Consider the following 20,627-nt stretch of genomic DNA (forward strand, 5'->3'; position numbering starts at 1 on the left):
AGACAGGGTTTCTCTGTGTAGCCCTGGCTGTCATGGAACTCACTCTGTAGACCAAGCTGGCCTCAAACTCAGAGATTCGCCCATAGGCTTAGTTACTTCTGTTTCAGAGTTCAGAGAAACAGCCAACAATGTTTAAGGGAAATAAACCTAGGCCAGGCTGCAGACATCCTCAGAACTCTGTTAATTCTGTAAAGCTTTCACAGCTGAAAACACTGACAATTCCAACCTGACCTTTAAAGCATTAGCTTCCACTATCACCTATCCACCTACTGCCACACCACAGGGTTTTCCTCACTCATCTCTGCTCTATGAGATAACCTCCTACCAACCTCAAGCTTCTCACCTCTCCCATGCTCTCAGGAAAGGCCCCAATTCCAGCCCTTCCCAGCCTATGGTGTAGTTTCTAAGAACTACTGGGTGGTCACAAAGGAGGCTGACTGGGATGAACCCACACCAAGCCTCATCTTTTCAGCACCTCCAGCACCTGCTGATTCGACTTCTGCTCTACTTTAGCACCAAGTCCTTCTTATCCTCTTCACTCTACAAGTGATTAACCTAATCCTGTGCAAACGTCTTCTGTTGGAAGCACCTCAAGTTCCTCCTGAGGCTGGGGGTTCTTTCCTTGTCCATGTACCTATGATGATGCGAATGTAAAATGTACTAAAAACCTCAGGCATTTAAACACTTGGTCCCAGTTGGTGGTGCTGTTAGGGGAGGTTTAGGAGAGGCTGCCTTGCTGCAGTTAGTATGTCACTGGGGATGGGCTTTGAGAATACATAGTCACACTCCTTTCTCTGCATCCTGCTTGTGGCTCCTGCAGCAAAGCCTGTCACTTGCTGCCACGCCTCCCCACCACAATGGACTCATCATAACCCTTTCTTCTGTATGCAAGTAACAGTAGTAACAGAGTGCATGCTCAGTGATACCCCAATACTTCCCATGCCCCCCAATCTACTCCTTCTCACCTCCAACACACAGATTCCTCACCTTCCTGATACTGCTTCCTCTTCTGTCACTCTTCAAAAATTACTTTCTATAGTCAACAATAACCTTCTAGTTACTGAAGACACGAATCTAAGGTCCAAGTTTCAAACTACCCACCTGACATCTTCTCCCAGAATACCCAACAGCTTCTCAATCTAATTTTCAAAAACAATCTTGCTGTATTGTCTCACTTCCCTATTTCTGTGAATGACAATGTCCTTTCCAGAAATGCAAACTCCAAATCTCAATATTATCTGACTCTTCTTCTCACTGAAAACAACCACCTGTCTATTTGGATCACGAGCTCTACCAGTGTGGCCTCTAAAATCCCACTATACCAAGCATACTCTACTAGTGAAATCCAATCTTAGTCCTCTTCAGGAAGGACACTTCCATAACCTGAAAAAAAAATCTAGCTAAGTGTAGATAATAAACTTGTTTTGTTTCTAGACACAAAAACAAAGGTCTCAAGCAGCCCAAACTCACTATGTAGCTACCTCAAATTCCTGACAGGCTACCTCTCTCTCCCAAATGCTGGGATTTACACATGTGCCACCATATTTGGCTATATTCACTAAAAGTGATAAAAACACTTTCTAAGAACAAAGTTAAGATCCTGTGAGCCAACCAAAAGAAATCACTTCATGAAAATACAAAGAAAAAGTAAGGCTGAATTAAGTCTATCTAACAAATGATAGGAAATAGCCCAGTCATTCCAGGTTATAATCAAAGCAAATTCAGATGTAGTACCACTTTGGCAATCTCCCAATGTCAATGTCCCATCAACTAGTAAATACTGACTCTGGTATGATTAAACTAAAAATGGCAAGGTGACAAAAGGCAAGTCATCTGGGTTTTAGTCTCATATCCCCTAAGCAGCTACAGGATTTTAGATAAGTCTTCCCCGGTTCAGTAAAATGGAAAAATATCATCCCTGCCTTCATCAACAAAGCTGTTTATAAAAGATTGTGTGTTAACAGCTGAACCTCTGAAGTAACATGTCATTAAATGAGACATCTAAGCTTGACGTAAAATAAAAATTTGTTAATTATTCCTACTATCATACTACTATTATCACTAACTCTAAAGGCTTTCTATTAACAAGGCCAAAGCTATTAAAAAAGCAGTATCTAAGTCTAAAGAAGTGGCTTATTTTCCGGTTTGGAAACGAACATCAATATTGTAGAACGAAAACAACAGTCTGTGAAAACAACTAAAACATATTCCAAATGAGACAAATGAGAACCAAAAACCTTATCTATATCCCTGATTGATAAAGTTGTAATTCACCCTAGAATGAGACCATATGAGCACAGGGTGTGACATTAGGAGAAAGGTCCCCCATGTGGAATTTCTCTCAGAAATGAATGATATGATACTCAGACTTCCTAGTAGAAAAAAAGTGCAATTTTTTCCACAGATAATAAGACATGGCTTTTGGCACCAGGCATACAGTCAATCATTATTCTATTATTTACATGTCTTTCTCTGTATAGCTCGGCCACTGAGCAAGTGCATACATGTAGTAAATCAAACTCTGCAGATTGCCTTCATTTTCATACAAATACTTGAAGCCAGGCATGGAGACACACACCTTTAGTCTCAGCAGTCAGGAGGCAGAGGCAGGCAAATCTCTGAGTTAGAAGCCAGCCTGGCTTACAGAGCAAGTTCCAGGCTGATCGAGCTACACAAAAACATCCTTCCGGGAGTGGGGACCGGGATGGGGGGGGCAGAAGTGGTATTTTTCAACAAGGTCTCTACTGTACTCACATTTCAATCAAGAAATATGAACTTTATTTTTTCAGTCTTAAAAGACATTTCACGCCCATAAAATAATTCAGTCCCCACACATGAAATTCTGGGATCTTGTTTGTTGAGTCACATGTATACAGCTAAGCATGAGACCACATGTATACATGTTTTTTAAAAACTAACCAAAATATGGGGGAGGGTTGTGTGTTTTTGTTTTGTTTACTTGATAAATTTGTTCTATAATTTATATGGAAAACTTCTATGACTTGGCATAAAGAAACTTAAGTTCCAGAAACCCAACTTGTATGGATGGGAGAGAAGTCAGTGTGTGTGTGTGTGTGTGTGAGAGAGAGGGGGGGGAGGGAGAGAGGGAAGGAGGGAGAGAGAGAGAGAATTAGAACCAGTGAAATCAGGGATTCACAATATAATAATATATACTATCAGCTCAGTACCTATAATTTTTTGGTTTGTTGTTTGCTGTTTGGGACTTGGGGTTGGAGTTGGGGTTTGAGACAGAATCTCACTATGTAGCTTTAATCCTAAATGTTTGGATTAAAGATGTGTACAACCATGCCCTATAATTTTTAAGGTAAGTCTGATTTCATAAAAACTAAAACAAAAGCACAGGTGATAGTTTAGAAAAGATTCTGCTATGTATAAAACTAAAAGGGATTATTAACATCTAGAATATATATATTACACAGGATATATCCTGTGTAATACAAAGAAGCCAAAAGAACAAGAAAAAGACAAATATAGCCAAGGATGAAATGCTAGGCTTTGGTGAGGCAAACCTATAATCCTAGCACTTAAAAGAGGGAGGGAGGCAAGAAGATCAGGTTGTACTTGGCTACACAGCAAGTTTGAGGCCAGCTATATAAGACTTGTCTTGAGAGAGAGAGAGAGAGAGAGAACTAGACTAAGAAATTCTTACATTCATTAGCTATCAAAGAATTAAAACAAGATGATAGATAGCTATTACTCCCAATAGACATGCATTCAAAATAGTAGATAATGCTAAAGAACACCCGAACCTTCATGTTTGCTTGCTGGAATGTAGAACTAGGGCCATTCTGCAGACTAGCCTCTTTGCCTGGAATGTAGACAAGAAGAACCATTCTGGAAAGCAGCCTTACAGAGCTCAGTTAAATTAACCACGCAGAAAACTCAGCAATTTCACTCCTGGATATGTTTTCCAAAAAGAAAGTATCACATTGGTCCATATGAGAATGCATAGGACATTGGTAGAAGTGGCAAGTGGGGGCAAACTCAGGAAATTTCACCCTATATAAAATATGGTATTAACTCCCCAGGGAATACTACATACATGTCAATAACTAATATACTATGGCAATATAGCTGGTTGTTTTTTGTTTGTTTTTTGGGGTTTTTTACTTTTTTTTCAAGCCAGGGTTTCTCTGTGTATCACTGGCTCTCCTGGAATCACTCTGTAGACCAGGCTGGCCTAGAACTCAGAGATCCGCCTGCCTCTGCCTCCCGAGTGCTGGGATTAAAGACGTGGGCCACCACCACACAGCTAGAGCTGGCTCTTAAGAGTAAAACAGTGAATGAAAATAAAAGGCAGAAACAATTAACTACCACATTTATGTAAATTTCCGTCTTTGCAACAGCTCATTCATTATATACCATAACAACCAAACACCCACGCATACAAATTCTGAGATCTACAAGGAATACATAAATATACGGATACATATCCAAGAGTCTACAGAATAGAATAATAAGTAGCAAATACAAATAGATAAAAAGTACGCATAATAAATAAGTAGGAGTTGAAGGCAAAACTCTGCAACTTAGTTCCTTAAAAATCTATTGCAGCCAGGTATGGTGGCACATTCCTGTAATCCCAACACTGTCAGAAGCAAAAAGATCAAGACTTCAAGGCTATTCTTGGCTATAAAATGAGTTCTGAGGACAGCCTTGGCAGTATTAGACCCTTTCCCAAAACAAACAACAGCAAAATCCAAGTCTGCATCATCTATATGCTTATTATCCTTAAAAGAACAATGTACGGTTCATAGCTTAGAGAACCTAAGAGGTCTTCCTCCAGAAGCCTTATAATTTTTCTAGTAGGCAGTGATCTTTTACTAGGCCTAATTACCATTATAGTTGAGCATTTCTAATTGCCAGAGTCTTCTCTTAAAAGTAAATCCCCTCGGGCCAGTGAGAAGACTCAGCAAAAGCACTTACTGTGTAAACTTGTTGACCTGAGTTCAATCTCCAGATTTCCCACAGTGGGAGGAAAAAACAGACCTCCTGAGACCATGACCAATATGTGTAAATCAGCACACTTGAACGACATCCCCCATACAAACAAACATTAAGACTTAAGCAAAATCTAAAAATTAAATTCTCTTGATGATTATCCTTTCCCTTAACATAGTGGGCATTCACCAAAACTTTACTCTTCTGTAGATCTAGAATATTCTGTATGTTTTACAACTGACTTGGCTAATTCTATATTTAATCTTGTTCTAAGTAGAACACATCTTTTAGGGTAAATAAAAGAAAACATGGTTTCAAAATATCTCTTTGCAGATGATCAGAAATTGTTTTATGTTTAGTATCTATATATGTAAATAACTGTTGTATAGTAAAAAGTACCAAGAACTGTCCTGGTGAATAAGATCACACAGTATTTTCCCCAGTTTGAGTGGCTCCCACATCATTTTGGGATTTAGGGTTTGTTTTGTTTTTGTTTGGTTGGTTGGTTTCTTTTTTGTTTTGTTTTTTTTCCTTTTCCTGACTTGACCATTTTTTTTAAACCAGTGCCATTTATATTCACAGCAAACATTCAAAAGGATAGATGTAGGACTAACTGGTTAGAGCACCTATCAGAGCTGAAAGGTACACCAGTCATGCGGCACCTGAGAACTATTCTTAAAGCCTGGGGACACAGCTCAGGGTAAATCACTGGCCTAGCAGGTACAAAGCATTACAGCAGATCCCACACATCTCCAGCACCGCAAACAAATGAACACCAAGCAACTAAAGAGTAAGATGAAGATATAAGACGGTTTCTATTAGAAACCTATTAAGCGACTATCAGTGGCAAGCTCTAGAGAGAGAACAGCCCTAATGTGGGTCTGCAGTAGGACGTCCCTTTGCACAGAGCGAAATGGAGTACGGTAAAGAATACTTTTCTTTTCTACACTATAAGCAAACAACCTCAGAGCTTTCCCAGCAGTTCCCCACTCTAGCTGTTTTAGTGATCTGCCCCACAAGCCCCTTACAGGATACTACTTCATTTGGGGCCTCTGATCTCTAGTCTAACTGATCTGCTAGACTTTGCAAGTATCTGTATACATATATTATCTCATTCTTGAAATACATTTCTTTCTCCCACCAGTATTTAAAACCCAGGAGATGACTGGGCTACTACCAAGTCACTGGCTCGTTTACTCATTCTTCCATTAATCATTCAGTAGCTAAATTCCTAAAACAGCAAGGATGAAACCAAGAAATCACTAGAAGCTATAGTTGAAACTTTCTCACACAAAATTCCTGCTGGCCCACAAGTCTCCTTCCCCTAAGAGACACAATCAGGGATTAAGGTTACTATCCCTCTCTGCCCACCCGTTGGAAGGATTCACTCTTGGGTTTGACACTTGCAAGGCAAGCATTCCACCACTGAGCACAGACACAGCTCAGGACACATCCAGCTTCCAGGCTCAACCTTTAAAGATCAAGAAGAATCTTAGGTCTTGGGAGGTGGTGACGCACGCCTTTAATCCCAGCACTCGGGAGGCAGAGGCAGGAAGATCTCTGTGAGTTCGAGGCCAGCCTGGTCTACAAGGGCTAGTTCCAGAACTGACTCCAAAGTTACACTGAGAAACCCCGTCTCAAAAAAGTCAAAAATAGATAGATGGGTGGGTGGGTAGATGGGTGGATGGATGGATAGATAGATAGATAGATAGATAGACAGACAGACAGGATGTCCTGTAACCCATGCTGGCTTGAACTCACTATGCAACAGAGAATAGCTTTTAACTTCAAATCCTACTTCCACTTCTATTTTTATGCAGAAAGATAATTAATTAAACCAGGGCTTCCTGACTGCTGAGCATGCACAACCTCGGAAGTCCTTACTGCTAATTCGCTAGTTTCTATGTCTTACCACACACCTCCCACGTGCTATAGGAATTTCTGCCCAAATTTTTAAGACATGCAGAATTAAAGTTATATTCCCTTTGTGTCTTTTCTCATTTTGTGGAAGCCGGTGCCGCCAACATCAGAATCATTTGCGATTACTATCCCACCTCCTAGCCCTACCCCTCGGTACTAGAAGTCAGGTCAGCCCACACGGTCAAGCTAACGCTGGAGTTTGCAGAAGGAAAAAGCAGAAAAAGAAACTTTAAAACCACGTGGTTCAACTGCCTTAGCGGCCTCCTAGCATCTTAACTTTCCTCGGGCCGACAGCGTTAGGTAAATATTTACTGAATACGGGCGTCACATCGTACAGAACGTCCCCCCGGGGCCCACTGGAACCCGCTAAAGGCAACGCTCGCCGTTCCGGAACCGAGCGCACGTAGACGGAGGAGGACCCAGAAAGGACCGCGGCCCCGCTTCCCCTTCCCCACCCCCGGCTGCGTCTCCGGAGGGAGAAGCACCTGAGGAGCTGAGGCACCGACGGATCCGCTCGACCTGGGTGGAGGCGTTACCGGGTTGCGACAGCTCAGGCGACACGCCGCCGCCCAGCGTCCACCACAAGCAGGGAAGGCGTGATCTCCAGAGAATTCCACCGCGGGCGGCTCCAGCCAGCGCTGACTGGCCTGACGAACTGACCCACGAGACCCAGGAGCCTGAAGCTCCAGAGCCGACACGCGGGGCCTCCGAGTGCGCGCCGCGGGCACGCGCTTCTTACGGAACTCTCAAGCACAGAGCTCGCGGTCACCCGCGCGCGACTGCAACAAAACACTTCAAGGAAGAACGACGTGGAAATGGCCACACGCCGCCACCGACCTCGGCTACAGCCCCGTTAGGTCTATGCTCAATCTAGCCTCCCGCAGGAGGGCCCGCCCCCTTTCCGGCATGTGATTGGTCTTTACCCGCTCCTCGCCGTTGTGTAGAGGCTGTTGGTCGCAACCAATCGTCGGAGGCTTTGCTCCATGGCCCGATGGGAAATGTAGTCCTGAGTACCGGGTCCCTAGGGAGGCCTGAGTTTTTTGTGTTTTTTTTTTTTTTTCTCTGAGTTCAGGAAGTGTCTTGCAAAGGGGCCTCCAAGTTCTAGTGCAGACATCCATACTGTGCTGTTGGCCTGTGCCAGTGGTACAGTATCAAGGACCAGAACCTGAAGTCAGAAAATTAACTGTAGCCGGGCGGTGGTGGCGCACGCCTTTAATCCCAGCACTCGGGAGGCAGAGGCAGGCGGATCTCTGTGAGTTCGAGGCCAGCCTGGTCTACAAGAGCTAGTTCCAGGACAGGCTCTAAAAAAAAAAAAAAAAAAGCTGCAGAGAAACCCTGTCTCGAAAAACAAAAAAACAAAAAAAAAAACAAAAAAAACAAAAAAAAAAAAAGAAAAAGAAAATTAACTGTAAGGCCAGACGGTGGTGGCCCAAAGCTTTAATCCCAGCTCTCTGGAAGCAGAGGCAAGTAGATCTCTGTGAGTTCAAGGCCAGTCTGGTCTATGGAGAGAGTTCCAGGATAGGCTCCAAAACTAAACAGAGGAACATTGTCTCGAAAAACAAAAACAAACAAACAAAAAATTAATTGTAGCTTAGTTTTGCTGGCAATAAATATCTTGTCTCCCTCATACATAGAAAAGAAATACTAGAAAGGAAGTGACTATTAGTTTACAGGATTACAACAAGGATTAAAATAAAATCCTGTAAGTGCATCCGGTTCAGTATAGACTCTTCCAGATGCCTCTGCCTGAATACTCCCTCATATCTACAATAAAACCTCCTCAACTGTACTTTGGTTGGTCATATCCTTATTTTTCATTCATAAAGCATCTTGATTTATGACTTTGTTTTATTCACTATAAACTTATCAACACACTTTGAATGATACGTGATAATTGGAGAATTAGTCTTTATACTCTCAGCAAAATCTTCTGTTATCCCAGGTCTTCTATGTCTCTTTCAGTCTTTCTTCTCTACTCCCTTCCAAGGCTGGCCACCTCTGGTAAGGTATGAAAAACCGGTCTACAGAACCCACAGTATTTCAGCAAGGCAAAGAGTTTTATTTCTGTATTTTTTTCTGTTATTTATTCTGTATTATTTATTTCTGGTGTGTGTGTGTGTGTGTGTGTGTGTGTGTGTGTGTGTCTGCATTTAAGACATCAAGCAGACCCAGGGAGTAAGCACCTACTGGATTTTTAATCCTAACACAAGGTGGCTTTGTGTTCTTATGAGCCTGGTTAATCTAAAATTACTCTAAGAAGGATGCATTTTTGAGCACAGAGTGTAACCCTGAGCTCATGTTTTGATTTCAAGAAGTGCTGACCCTGGAAAAACCTGATTTTCTGCCAAGTAGCTTATTAACAATTTTTAAATACTTTGTCCACTGGGTGTAGTAGCCATGCTTCCAGTTCCAGCACTCAGGAGACAGGGCAGGTGGGTCTCTGTGGGTTAGATGCCAGTCTGTATAAAAAGTTCTGTGCAGGGCAGGGTCACATACAGCTAGACTATCTCAGCAAACAAACAAACACAAAATGGAGTTTGTCTTACTTATCCCTCTCTGACAGAAAAGATGGTCCAGGGACTGGAATGATGGCCCAGTGTTTAAGAACACTTGCTGGTCTTACAGAAGTCCTGGATTTGGTTCTCCCACCCACTTTCAGCAGCTCATGACCACTCGCGCCTCCAGTTCCAGCAGATCTGATATTCTCCTTTGGCCGCCAATGAAATTGAATAATAAATTAAATAAAAAAAATAAAAGGAGAAAATACAATACATTTTGTTTACATTTCCCACATAAGGATGCTATATAGTATACATTTTATTACAATTCTATATATTATATTTATCATTATATATTTCAAAGATTTTTATTTTATGTATATGAGTATGTTCTTACATGTGTGTATATATACCATGTGCATACAGGTACCTAAGGAGGCCAGAAGATGGCACTGTATCAGTTGGAATTGAGGTTACAGAGGGTTGTGAGCCATCATGTGGGTAACAGGAACTGAATTTGGTCCTCTGCAAGAGGAGTCAGCGCTTTTGAGTGCGGAGCCACCACTTCGACATAGATTATAAATTTTAAAGTTTGCCAGTTGGGTCAGGGGTAGGTGGCTTATACCTATAATGTCAATACTTGGAAAACTGAGGCAGGAACTTGCCTGTTTGAAGCTAGCCTGGGCTACTAAACAGTCTGTGCTAAAATGTGAGACCTCCTCTCAAAAAAAAAAGCAATCAAACAAACCAAAATTATATACAGTAACTGGGGAATATTATGCTTTTTCTCCTTCCGTGAACAGTCTTGCTGTGTAGCCCAGGCTAGGCCAGAACTCATACTCATCTTACTGCCTCATTCTTTTAAGTGCTGGGAATCTGGGCCTTTACCACCACCCCTGCACCCCACCCCTGTAACCCCACCCCTGAACCCCACCCCTGCACCACCACCCCATACCCCCACCCCTGTACCACTACTCCTGGCTCCATGTATCTTTTTATTTTTCTAGAATAAAATATTTTACCTCTAATGATTGCTGAGTGATTTGTATAGAAACAATTTCCTCTTCAAGTCACATGATACCTCCTTGCTCTACATAGAGCAGGTCAAGAGTCCTATCATGTTGTAGAACTATTTCAGCTAATGAATCTACCTGTTGATAGATCCGGGCCTCTTTGTTTGTTTGTTTTGTTTGACCTATTTGGATTTAACAGGTGCCTTTCTGTTTGTCCTGCGCAGGTTAAGGTTTCTGTTTGTAGCTACAGAATAGGTTCCTGTGTGTCCTGTGTTAAATCCTTGCAAAAGTTAAAGAATAACTTCCTGTTTGTCCTGTGTTGTTAAATACTTGCAAGTTAAGGTCTCTAGATGTAATTAAGACTAAGTTCCTGTTTCTTAGATCTGATGAAAACTGCAAAACATGTTTTCAATAAACTGTGACCCCATTCACCTGATGTTTATCCTTACCCTTGTTCCTTCCCTTTTGTATCTTTCCAACAATATAGAACTGTGAATACCTTATCTCTCCTATAAAAAGTAGGAGACCAACAGGGGCTGCTCTCTAAAATCCCAACTTAGGGAGAGACAGCAAGCCAGACTGGCCAAAATAAAGCTTGCTTCAGTTGGACTATGGTGGATTTTGTCTTTCTCCTTCAAATTTTTCTGGTTTAACAGTCAGAGGCTATCAGTTGGTACTCTTAGCCTTTTGGTTGATGGAAGCCAGTGTTTGGTTAGATTAATACTGTCCAAAAGGTTTTTAACCTTTATTCATACGATGTTAGGTCCAACGCACAGACTGGCTATGAATGGCTATTTAGAAGGCTAAAATAGGCATGCCTTTAATCCCAGCACTTGGGAGGCAAAGACAGGTGGAACCCCAAGGTCAAAGCCGGCATGGTCTACAGAGCAAGTTGCAGGTCAGCCAGGCCTACACAGAGAAACCCAGTGCTGATTTTATCTAAATTTTTCTATTTACCAAAAAAATACTTGGGAGTCAGATATTGGGATGAAAACCTGTTAGATCAGAGAAGCCAAGAAACAACCAGCTGACCTTCCTTTTCAGCCAGAAACCCAGCAAGAGAATGTCTCTCTGCTTGTTCCAAAGCGGAGAGGCTGGTGAACCTCTAAGTCCCTCCCTACTCCTTCCTATGCATCTCCTATCTGTCTTCCTGGTTCCTCAGTACTCTCTATGATTAATTCTTCTCAACTAGTCACTGACTTTTCTCCCTGATGCCAGGTTAATTTTATCAACACAGTCTTGGAGTTTCACAATTCCATCAAATATCCTGCAACATTTCCCCCTTTTTGTCTAAATAAAAGGGAAAAGTTTTAACTCTAACATAGCAAAACTATATATACTAAGAATTATCAGGTACTGTCTAAATAAAAATGAAAGGGTTTAACTCTAACACAGTAAAACTATATACAATAAGAACAATTATCAGGTAAAAATTACATTCACAATGTCCAGGTTTTTTGTATTGGCAAATTTGGAGAAAATACTCTATTATCTATCCTATCTTAGTGAGTCCAAAGTTTTATACCTAAACCACTTACCATCATAACCTATATTACCACCCTAAACATATCATTTTCGACCTTAAAACATTTTAAAATAAACTTTTATGCCTCCTAACCTTAAAAATTTTATATCACTTTTGTAAGTTTCTTTTCTGAATTTGGTAACAAAGAAAATGGTATATCTAGTTTTAAACCCCATCAGTGACCTGAGAAGGATAATATATTACGTGAGTAAACAGGAAGGAAATACAAGGCAAGCAACTTCCAAAACTATAGAAATGGCAGAGACATCTGGCTGCCTGGACAGTCACCCAAGTTTCCTCTACTGTATTGGAACATCCATCTTTGGCCTACAGGCCTAGAATATCTGACAGACTGTTGTAGGATATTATTTTAAGATGTGTTATATTTGTTTATGCTGCAGAACAGTTGTTTAATGATGAAATGATGTGTTGCAGTCTTTCATGTTGCATTTGTTTAACTCTGTGAAGCTGTGTTACTTTCCCTGTCTAAAACACCTGATTGGACTAACAAAGAGCTGAACAGCTGACAGCAAAGCAGAAGAAAGGATAGGCGGGGCTCACAGACAGAGAGAATAAATAAGAGGAGAAATCTGTGAAGAAGAGACCAAGGAGCAAGAAAAGGAGGAGGACATCAGAGGCCAGCCACCCAGCTACACAGGAAGCCACAGAGTAAGAAGTAAAGAAAGGTATACAGAAATAGAGAAATAAAAGGTCAGAGGCAAAAGATATATGGAATAAATATATTCTACAAAGCTAGTTTGAGGATAACTAAGACTGTTACACAGAGGGGCCATTGTGTGAAACTGTGAAGGTGAATCCTGGATTTTGTTGGAGACCCAAAATGCTGGAGATGCCAGAGTCATGAGATACCTGTCAAGGAGAAATGCAGAGAGGATGTAGAACTAGCAGAAGAGGGAAGTGAACTCACAGAGATCTGCCTGCCTATGCCTCCAGAGTGCTAGGATTAAAGGCAATACTGCCTTCTGTCCCTTCACAGAAGATGATATACAATTAAGACAATCACATCGCAATATAATCCAAACACAGGAAGATAGGTCTTGGCACAACCTGGAGTAGTGGAGCATGCCTGGAATCCCCTTGTTCTGGCAATGGAAGCAGGGAAATCTTAAGTTCCAGGTCATCCTCAGCTGCACCATGAATCCAAGGGCAGCCTAGGCTACAGCAGATCCTGTCTCAAAAGGAACAGCCCACCCTAGAAAAAGTTCTTAGCATCTTGGTCAGCGACTCTTCTCAGTTTGCCTAATAGAGATGGCAGGCAGGACTGCCTTCTAGCTTGCTGGCTTTACTGTTAGGGAGACTGCCTCTGGGCATCAACTTTTCTGATTAAGTTTAGATTTGTTTCAAACACAATCATAAGGAAGTAGGCAATGTGTTTTCCAAAGGACACAGCAGACCTGAAAGCAAATCACAGACTGGACCTGTTTTGATGACCTGGGGAAAAGAACAAGATGTGACATTTCAGTAGCTGCCAGGGATATGTTCCTGTTCTTTCTGAAGACCAAGGAAAGTTATGTTACATTTCCTATTCTAGTTTCAGTACTAGTACCCAGAAGACCTGGGCAGGACACTCTGACAGCAGCAATGTATGGCAGAGGATTTGTTCACTTTTCCTCTCACCCCAAGGCAGAGAAAAGGAGCAAGAAGGCCTTTTTGTTGTTGTTGTTATGGTATCTTAAATTTCTACTTCTAACTTTTCTGTGACTTCCTCAAGAATTGGCTTCTTAAATTAAGGTTATATTTCCACTTTGTTTAATTTTTATTTTTTTGTTTTTGTTTTTGTTTTTTGAGACAGGGTTTCTCTGTAGCTTTGGGGCCTGTCCTGGAACTAGCTCTTGAAGACCAGGCTGGCCTCGAACTCACAAAGATCCACCTGCCCCTGCCTCCCGAGTGCTGGGATTAAAGGCATGCACCACCACCGCCCGGCATCCACTTTGTTTATTATTGTTGGAATTTTTGTTTGTTTTGAGACAGAGCCTATTACAGCCCAGTTTCTCATACAGCCTCAAACTCCCTATGTAGATAAAGGTGACTTTGAACTCTCGTTGTTCCTGCCTCCACCCTATCAAGTGCTAGTATTACAAGTGTGCAACACCATGCCAGGTCTCCACCGTCTATTTCTTACACCCCCCATGGTTTTGTCTGTACAATCATGAAGACCCTAGCTCCCATGAAGATACCAGCACTTACATAACAAGCTAGGAATGCATGGACATGCCTATAACACTGGCACTGGGGGGACACAGACAGCAGGATTGGACAAGTTTGCTGGCCAGCCAGCCTGGTCAAAATGGAAACGTTCCTGTTCAGTGAGAGGCCATAAGGTGGAGAGTGATAAATGAAGACACTGACTGTACCTCTCTGGCCTCCACATGTGGAAACACAGGTGCATACACCTGCATGCACTACACACATACAACAGACACAGACACACTGTTATTGAAGGGACTCTAGCCACCCTGAGCATGACAAAGATGGCTCTGGCAAGTCTTATCTTTCTTTCCCATTCCCTCAGCCTTGCTAAAAACCAGTAGACTACATTCCTAAAGCTAGTCACCAAGGTCTGTGTAGTGAGGGAGCAGCGGGTTCCTGCTGCCTAGCTCCCAGCTGCCTGGCTAGCTCATGCCCTGAAATAACAATACACAAACTGTATTCATTTAAACACTGCCTGTCCCATTAGTTTCAGCCTCTTATTAGCTAATTCTCACATCTTGCTTTAACCCATATTTAGTAATGTGTGTAGCACCACGAGGTGGTGGCTTACCAGGAAAGATTCAGCATGTATGACCTGGCAGCTGGCTCCATGGCATCTGTCTCAGAGAGGAGAGGCATGGCGATTGCCTGAAGCATCTGACTAACTTCCCTTCTTCCCAGCATTCTGTTCTGTCTACTCCACCCACCTATGTTCTGACCTATCAGGCCAAGCAGTTTCTTTATTAATTAACCAATGAAATCATCAGATAGATAGAAGACACACCTACATCAGGTCTGTTCCCTTATTTGGCCACTTCTTCCTCCTGAGGCTAACCACTAAGGTCCAGCTATCAAAAGTTTTAAAGCCCAGAAATCAAAACCCCCTTTGCCTCACCTAATTAACATGCCTAATTAAAATTAAACACTTCATTCTAACATGAAGTTTCTGTAGTGGTCCGTTCTGTCCCTTTAAGAGACAAGCCTCCCCTTCTGTCTTCTGAGGCAGGCAGATATTCCTTCTGATTCCAGTCTGAGCCCCTTCCTTTTCATCTCTCTTCCAAAGAGGTAGCTGCTGCTGTGGCTCCTCTCCTCTCCCCCCCTCTGCCTCTCTCTACTCTTCCTCCTTCTCCCCTCACCCCCTTTCCCTTTCCCCTCCATAACCCACTAAAAAATGTTCATTTTCTCTGCAATGGTGCCAGTTTATTTTTAACATAACATTGGTGCTTGTGACTCGGCCAGGCTCTCTCCAAGTTCCCAAAGGGCTGGCTAAGGACACGTGGAACCCTGGGCTTGGGAGCCAGGCTTCTTTACAACAGCTCTGCATTGTATCTGTCTGAACACCAACCTCTAAGCACACCAGCAGCTTCGGTGGTGAGTTTTCCCCTTCCAGCCCCCAACACAGCCTTCACTGCTATGGCTGAGCCCTTCGCTGACATTCATCTATGGTTGCTTCTCATAGCTAAAACGGGATTGGACAACCCAGGGTTGGTCCTCCCATGCTAGCACTGCACACACTGAGCAGTGAGTTCACCTTGGGGCCCAGGGTCCCTCAGATTTTTCTCTTTTCTTTTCTTTCTTTTCTTTTCTTTTCTTTTCTTTTCAACTACTCGTAAGTGGTCCCCACCGTAAGAGAGCGCTCAGAGCAGCCTCTAGCCTTTGGCTTCTGAGTCGCCTGGACTGGAGCCAGTCAGGCTTTAACACCCTGCCTGTAGAGAGGAGATGTCCTTCTATAGGCCCTGAGGTGTTCGTTCATTGTTTTCACATTTTCAGCTATGGTATAAACCCTCAAACTATCGGCCACCCACCTGTGAATGCTCTGCCAGTGTTCTACCCACTCTGCTTTTTCTCAAACTATCCCTGCCACCAATACCGCTGATGCCATAGAACCGACAAGATTAGTCGGATCCACAAGGCAGTTGTTTTCAATTCCAGACTTCCCGCCGCAGCTTGTGGTGTGGAGGCTCAGTGACAGGGCAAATCATGCCTCTAGGTCTCTCTTGTTATTATGTTTAAAACTCCTGCGGCTCTAAAAACGTGTGACCACCGCCATTTTGACTGAGGTCCAGGTGACCTTACCACCATCTTAACTGAAGTCAGGTCAGGTGACCAAGTCCCACCATCTTTACTGAGGTATTCCCTGCCTGGTCCCTTGGCCAAGCAGTGTTGTAATTAATGAAGTTTCTGTGTGATTATTCAGGTCAGGGAGGCTGGGAAATGGGAAAGCAGTCTGCTTTTACATCATTTCAATTCTTTTTCAGTGCTGACCATAATGCCCTTTCCTGGGTCATGCTGGGTGTTCACAGAGACTTTCTGCCTCTTGTATAACCAGTGTTTACAGAGTGACTCTTCCTCCTTCTCTGATCATGTCTTACAAAGGCCCATGTAAGCCACTTCCTATCTATCTTCTGGCTTGGCTTCACTTCCCAGAAGTTCTAACCACACAGAAGCTGTTGTGCCTGTGTCTTGACAACCTCCAAGCATCTTTCTGCCCTTTGGTTTTCTCAGCAGAGAAGCATACACTGCTGTGGTTGGATCTTGTTTTGCAACAGGGCCTCACATAGACCCAAATAGCCTGACTCCCTGAAGATGAGCTTGGACTTCTTATCCTCATGACTCAACTTCCCAAGTGCTGGCCCTACAGGTATGTGCCACTATGCCTGGCTATGTCCAGGCATTTTTATACTGCCAAATGGACTACACTATGATTTGGCCTGGCTACTCTTGTTGTCCAACTTTCTATCAAAGGGGTTAAACTCTCTTATGTTTACAACTGAATTTAGGTTTCAGTTCTCTGCGAGGGAAAAACAGGTGTCTCTCCCAACAAAGGGCTATTTATCCACAATACCCTTGCATTCCGGGACAAGGCAAAGTGCACATACAAGGGCTAAGTCAGCCACAATGTCTCAAGGACAAATTCTGGAGCCCCCTTCCGTGTCACGTCCAGACTTGCCCAAGTTTGTGCAAGTATGTCCCAAAATGATAAGACTAAATCTCAGTCAATTAAAGTCTACTAATGTAACTGCTGCTTGTTTAACCAATTATATTTGAGATGACCTAACTACACCTGAAATTCTCTTAGCTGTGCTTAAAAGTAGCCTGGACGCTCCTCTCAGGGCCACCGCATTTTATACAGACATTTGATCCCGCAGGTTTGGTGGAATAAACGCTCTTTTTCTTTGCATTCTAGTTGAGTCTGGAGTCTTCAGCGTTTTCTCAGACCTGACACTATTAACCTCTCCAGTGTGGGCTTTTCTAATTTCTAGGGGGTTTGATTACTAAATGATCTTTCCTCTAAGCCACAGGCTCTCAGTTGGGGGTTAAGTAGAATTTCTGTGGAGTTTATGAAAACACAGATATGCAAGTCACAGCCCAGACCCTCATACTGTGTGAAACCTGGAAGAACTGGGTGTATGGACAATTAGATACATATCTCCTGAGAATTGTGAACTGGCCTACTGTTTAAACATTCCTTCTAAGTCATGCACCACTCACCCCACAATTCCCCATCTCAAATTTACTCCACACCACATACACGTTCCCCCCATTCCTCCTTTTCCTTTGTTTTAGGCAGAGTCTTATCCGTGTAACCCAAGCTATCCTGGAACTCCTTATGCAGGTAAGGATGAACTTGAACTTCTGACCCTTCTCCCTCCATCTACAGAACACTAGGATTATAGACAGGTGCCACCAGACTTGGTTTACGCAGTGCTGGGGCCGGGAACCCAGGACTCCGTGTATGCTAGGCAAGCACTCTCCCAACTGAGCCACACCCCCAACCAGTCTGGACTCTTGAAAGAAGGCAAACACAAAACAAGATGAAAAGTTTGTTTACAGCTAACCAAATTGCCTGTGAATCCTTTAAAATGATAAAAACTGAGATGCTTTTTCTTTGATAAGTTTAATTGATAACTCATGAACAGAAATAAAAACCACTCCTAGGAGAACAGTATAAACAGCATAAACACTTTATTGTTTGTCATGGCTTAGTTCCCTTCATTAGATGGTACTGATCCAATCTCTTGCTGAATATTGTAGAGAGGAAAATAATTTTAGGGAGATGAGTTACCCATGGCCACCCTAAAAATACAAGTACCCAGTGAAGAGGAGCAACTTCCCAGGGTTCTCTTCACATTTCCAGTTGGAGGATCGCACCTGCTTCAAATACAACAGCCAAAAGCTTACCTACACATCAGCCCCAAAGCATCTGGTATTAAAGGTTCAAGTATTTCAGAGATTTTCAAACTGTCAACTACTTAATTATTAAGCAAATTAAGAAAATGGACCAAGGCGAAAGGTCAGTAAGATTATCAGCACACACTGGTGAATGGGAAAGAACAGCTTTCCAGCAGCCTCTGGAAACATAGTCAGTGGGCACATTGCCTTCCAGCTGCCTGTGGAAACCTACCAAATCCAAGGAAACAGATATAGTCAGTGGGCACAGGGCTGCCTCTCTAGTCACACTTTAATTGCAATTAGCAATTGTTTTTGTTTTTTTTTTTTTTAGCTCGTTTCCTGATCATTAAGAACCAGCATTTACCAGGTGTTCCCGCTTTGTTCACTACAAGCTGTCAGCACGATGGAAACTCTGAGGGAAGTTATATAGCTTTAGACAACGGGAATGGAAAATCGAGTGCACACTGACCAGGCCAAGACACCAAGTGGGGAGCACAGGTGATGCCCTATGTCCTTGAGGGTGTAGGGTTTGACCCAGACAGAGCCACACTATGAACCACTGCCCTATCCAAGAGGGGAAGCCCTGACATTTAGTGCTGTTAACTCCCAGGAGGAATGCAGCGAAAGAGTGCAAAGGTTTCCTCTCCAGCTAAGGCCTGAGATAGCACCACCTAGCGTCCCTAGACGGCAGCCTTCATGTGTCATTGGGAACCGCTATTGTCAGCTCCTTCTTCTTCTTCTTCTTTTCCTTTTTTTTTTTTTTTTTTTTTTTTAGAAAAAAAAAACCCTTTACAGTCCAGGTCTTTTATTTCTTTTTGTACATCAGGCCATGAATTCGTATGGAATGGGCTCCAGCAGCTCAGGCTCCTTCCCGTTAGTCCTCACAAAGTGTGCTTCTCTGGGTGGAGCAGGCTGGCGCTTCAGCTGAACCCAGGTGCCCTTCTCTTTGGCTTCCTTTTTCTTCTGGTCATTCTCCTTCACCCGCTTCAGGAAGCTGTCTCTGCTCTTCGAGTGCTTGATGTGTTCAATCCGCACATTAATTCTCTTGGCAAGAATCTTGCCCTTAACTTGCTTGTTTACAATGATGCCCACAGCATGCTGGGTGACATTGTAGACTCTTCCGGTTTTGCCATGGTAACATTTATGGGGCATTCCTTTTTGAACAGTGCCCATTCCCTTGATATCTACAATATCGCCCTTCTTGTAGATTCGCATGTACGTGGCCAAAGGAACAACTCCATGTTTCCTAAAGGGCCTAGAGAACATATAGCGAGTGCCCCTCCTCTTTCCCTTTGTGTTTGTCATTTTGGCGAGTTACTGAAAGATGGCTACCCTGTCAGCTCCTTCTTTAACAGAGCGCTTAGACATAAAAGCTCTGGGCATCTGGAATCAGGAGACAATAGTAGTCACCTCATTTTCCTTCCTGACTCCACCTCCATCTCCGGCAATAAATTACTTCAAGTCCCAAGGAAGATCCCCTGCCAATCAGACTGTCCTGCCCTACACTGTGAAGAGATGACCACAAGCTTTGCTTCAAAAACGTTAATGGGAGAGGGCTGAGAAGATGATTCAGCAGTTGAGGAGACTTACTGCCCTTCCCAGAGACCAGAGATCAGTTCTAGGCACCCATGTCTGGTGACCCACAACCGCCTGAAGATCCAACACTTATGATTTCTCATGCACCTGCACTCACGCACACATAGCTACACAAAGACACACATTTACATAATTAAAATAATACAAATTAACTATTCAAAATGTTAGTGAAGGCCAACAGGATGACCCAGGAGGTAAAGGTGCTCCACCGAGCTTGACCACTGGTTTTGGATCTCTGGGACCCGCATGACAGAAGGCTAGAATCAGATCCTGGAAGTTGTCCCCTGACCTCTACCACATGGCATCACATGCACACGGCCACCCACAGACACAACAGACTAAACCGTAATAACAGAATAAATAAAATGATTTTTAACATTTAATGAGCCTGACTTAGTGACATACTGTAATCCTAGTACTTTGGAGGCAGAGGCAGGAGGACTAGGAGTTCAAGGTCATTTTTGGGAACGTAATGAGTTCAAGGTTGACTTGGGCTATATGAGACTCTCAAAAAACAGTGAAAAGGTTTAGTTTTAATTATTAAAATGGGGCCATATCAACCTCTACCTATAGCCTCTCTGTATCTGGGAAGCTGAGGCAAGAAGACTGCCCGTCTGAAGCCAGCCTGGGCTACAGAGAAACACTGTCTCAAGAAAAAAAAATGCTTTTTAATACTAAAGATCTTTTGAGCAATCTGTTTCTCCCACTGCGGCCCATCTCACAATGCTT

General features: G+C 42.9%; 2 protein-coding genes across 2 annotated transcripts in view; both read right to left on the reverse strand.

Annotated features, from left to right (window-relative positions):
* Positions 1-7,751, reverse strand: part of Mtr (5-methyltetrahydrofolate-homocysteine methyltransferase) — an 85,408-nt gene extending 77,657 nt beyond the window's left edge. Inside the window, exon 1 of the mRNA XM_038333670.1 lies at positions 7,368-7,751. The gene's annotated coding sequence lies outside the window, so the exon portion shown is untranslated. The remainder of the gene's footprint in view (positions 1-7,367) is intronic.
* Positions 7,752-19,079: 11,328 nt separating this feature from the next.
* LOC119817560 (60S ribosomal protein L21) lies at positions 19,080-19,629 on the reverse strand. Its single transcript, XM_038334878.1, has one exon. It carries the CDS (start codon positions 19,605-19,607, stop codon positions 19,125-19,127), a length of 483 nt encoding a protein of 160 aa, XP_038190806.1. The 5' UTR covers positions 19,608-19,629; the 3' UTR covers positions 19,080-19,124.
* Positions 19,630-20,627: the final 998 nt, after the last annotated feature.

The sequence above is a fragment of the Arvicola amphibius genome, chromosome 6, assembly GCF_903992535.2.
Source record: "Arvicola amphibius chromosome 6, mArvAmp1.2, whole genome shotgun sequence".
In the NCBI taxonomy this organism is placed as follows: Eukaryota; Metazoa; Chordata; class Mammalia; order Rodentia; family Cricetidae; genus Arvicola; species Arvicola amphibius.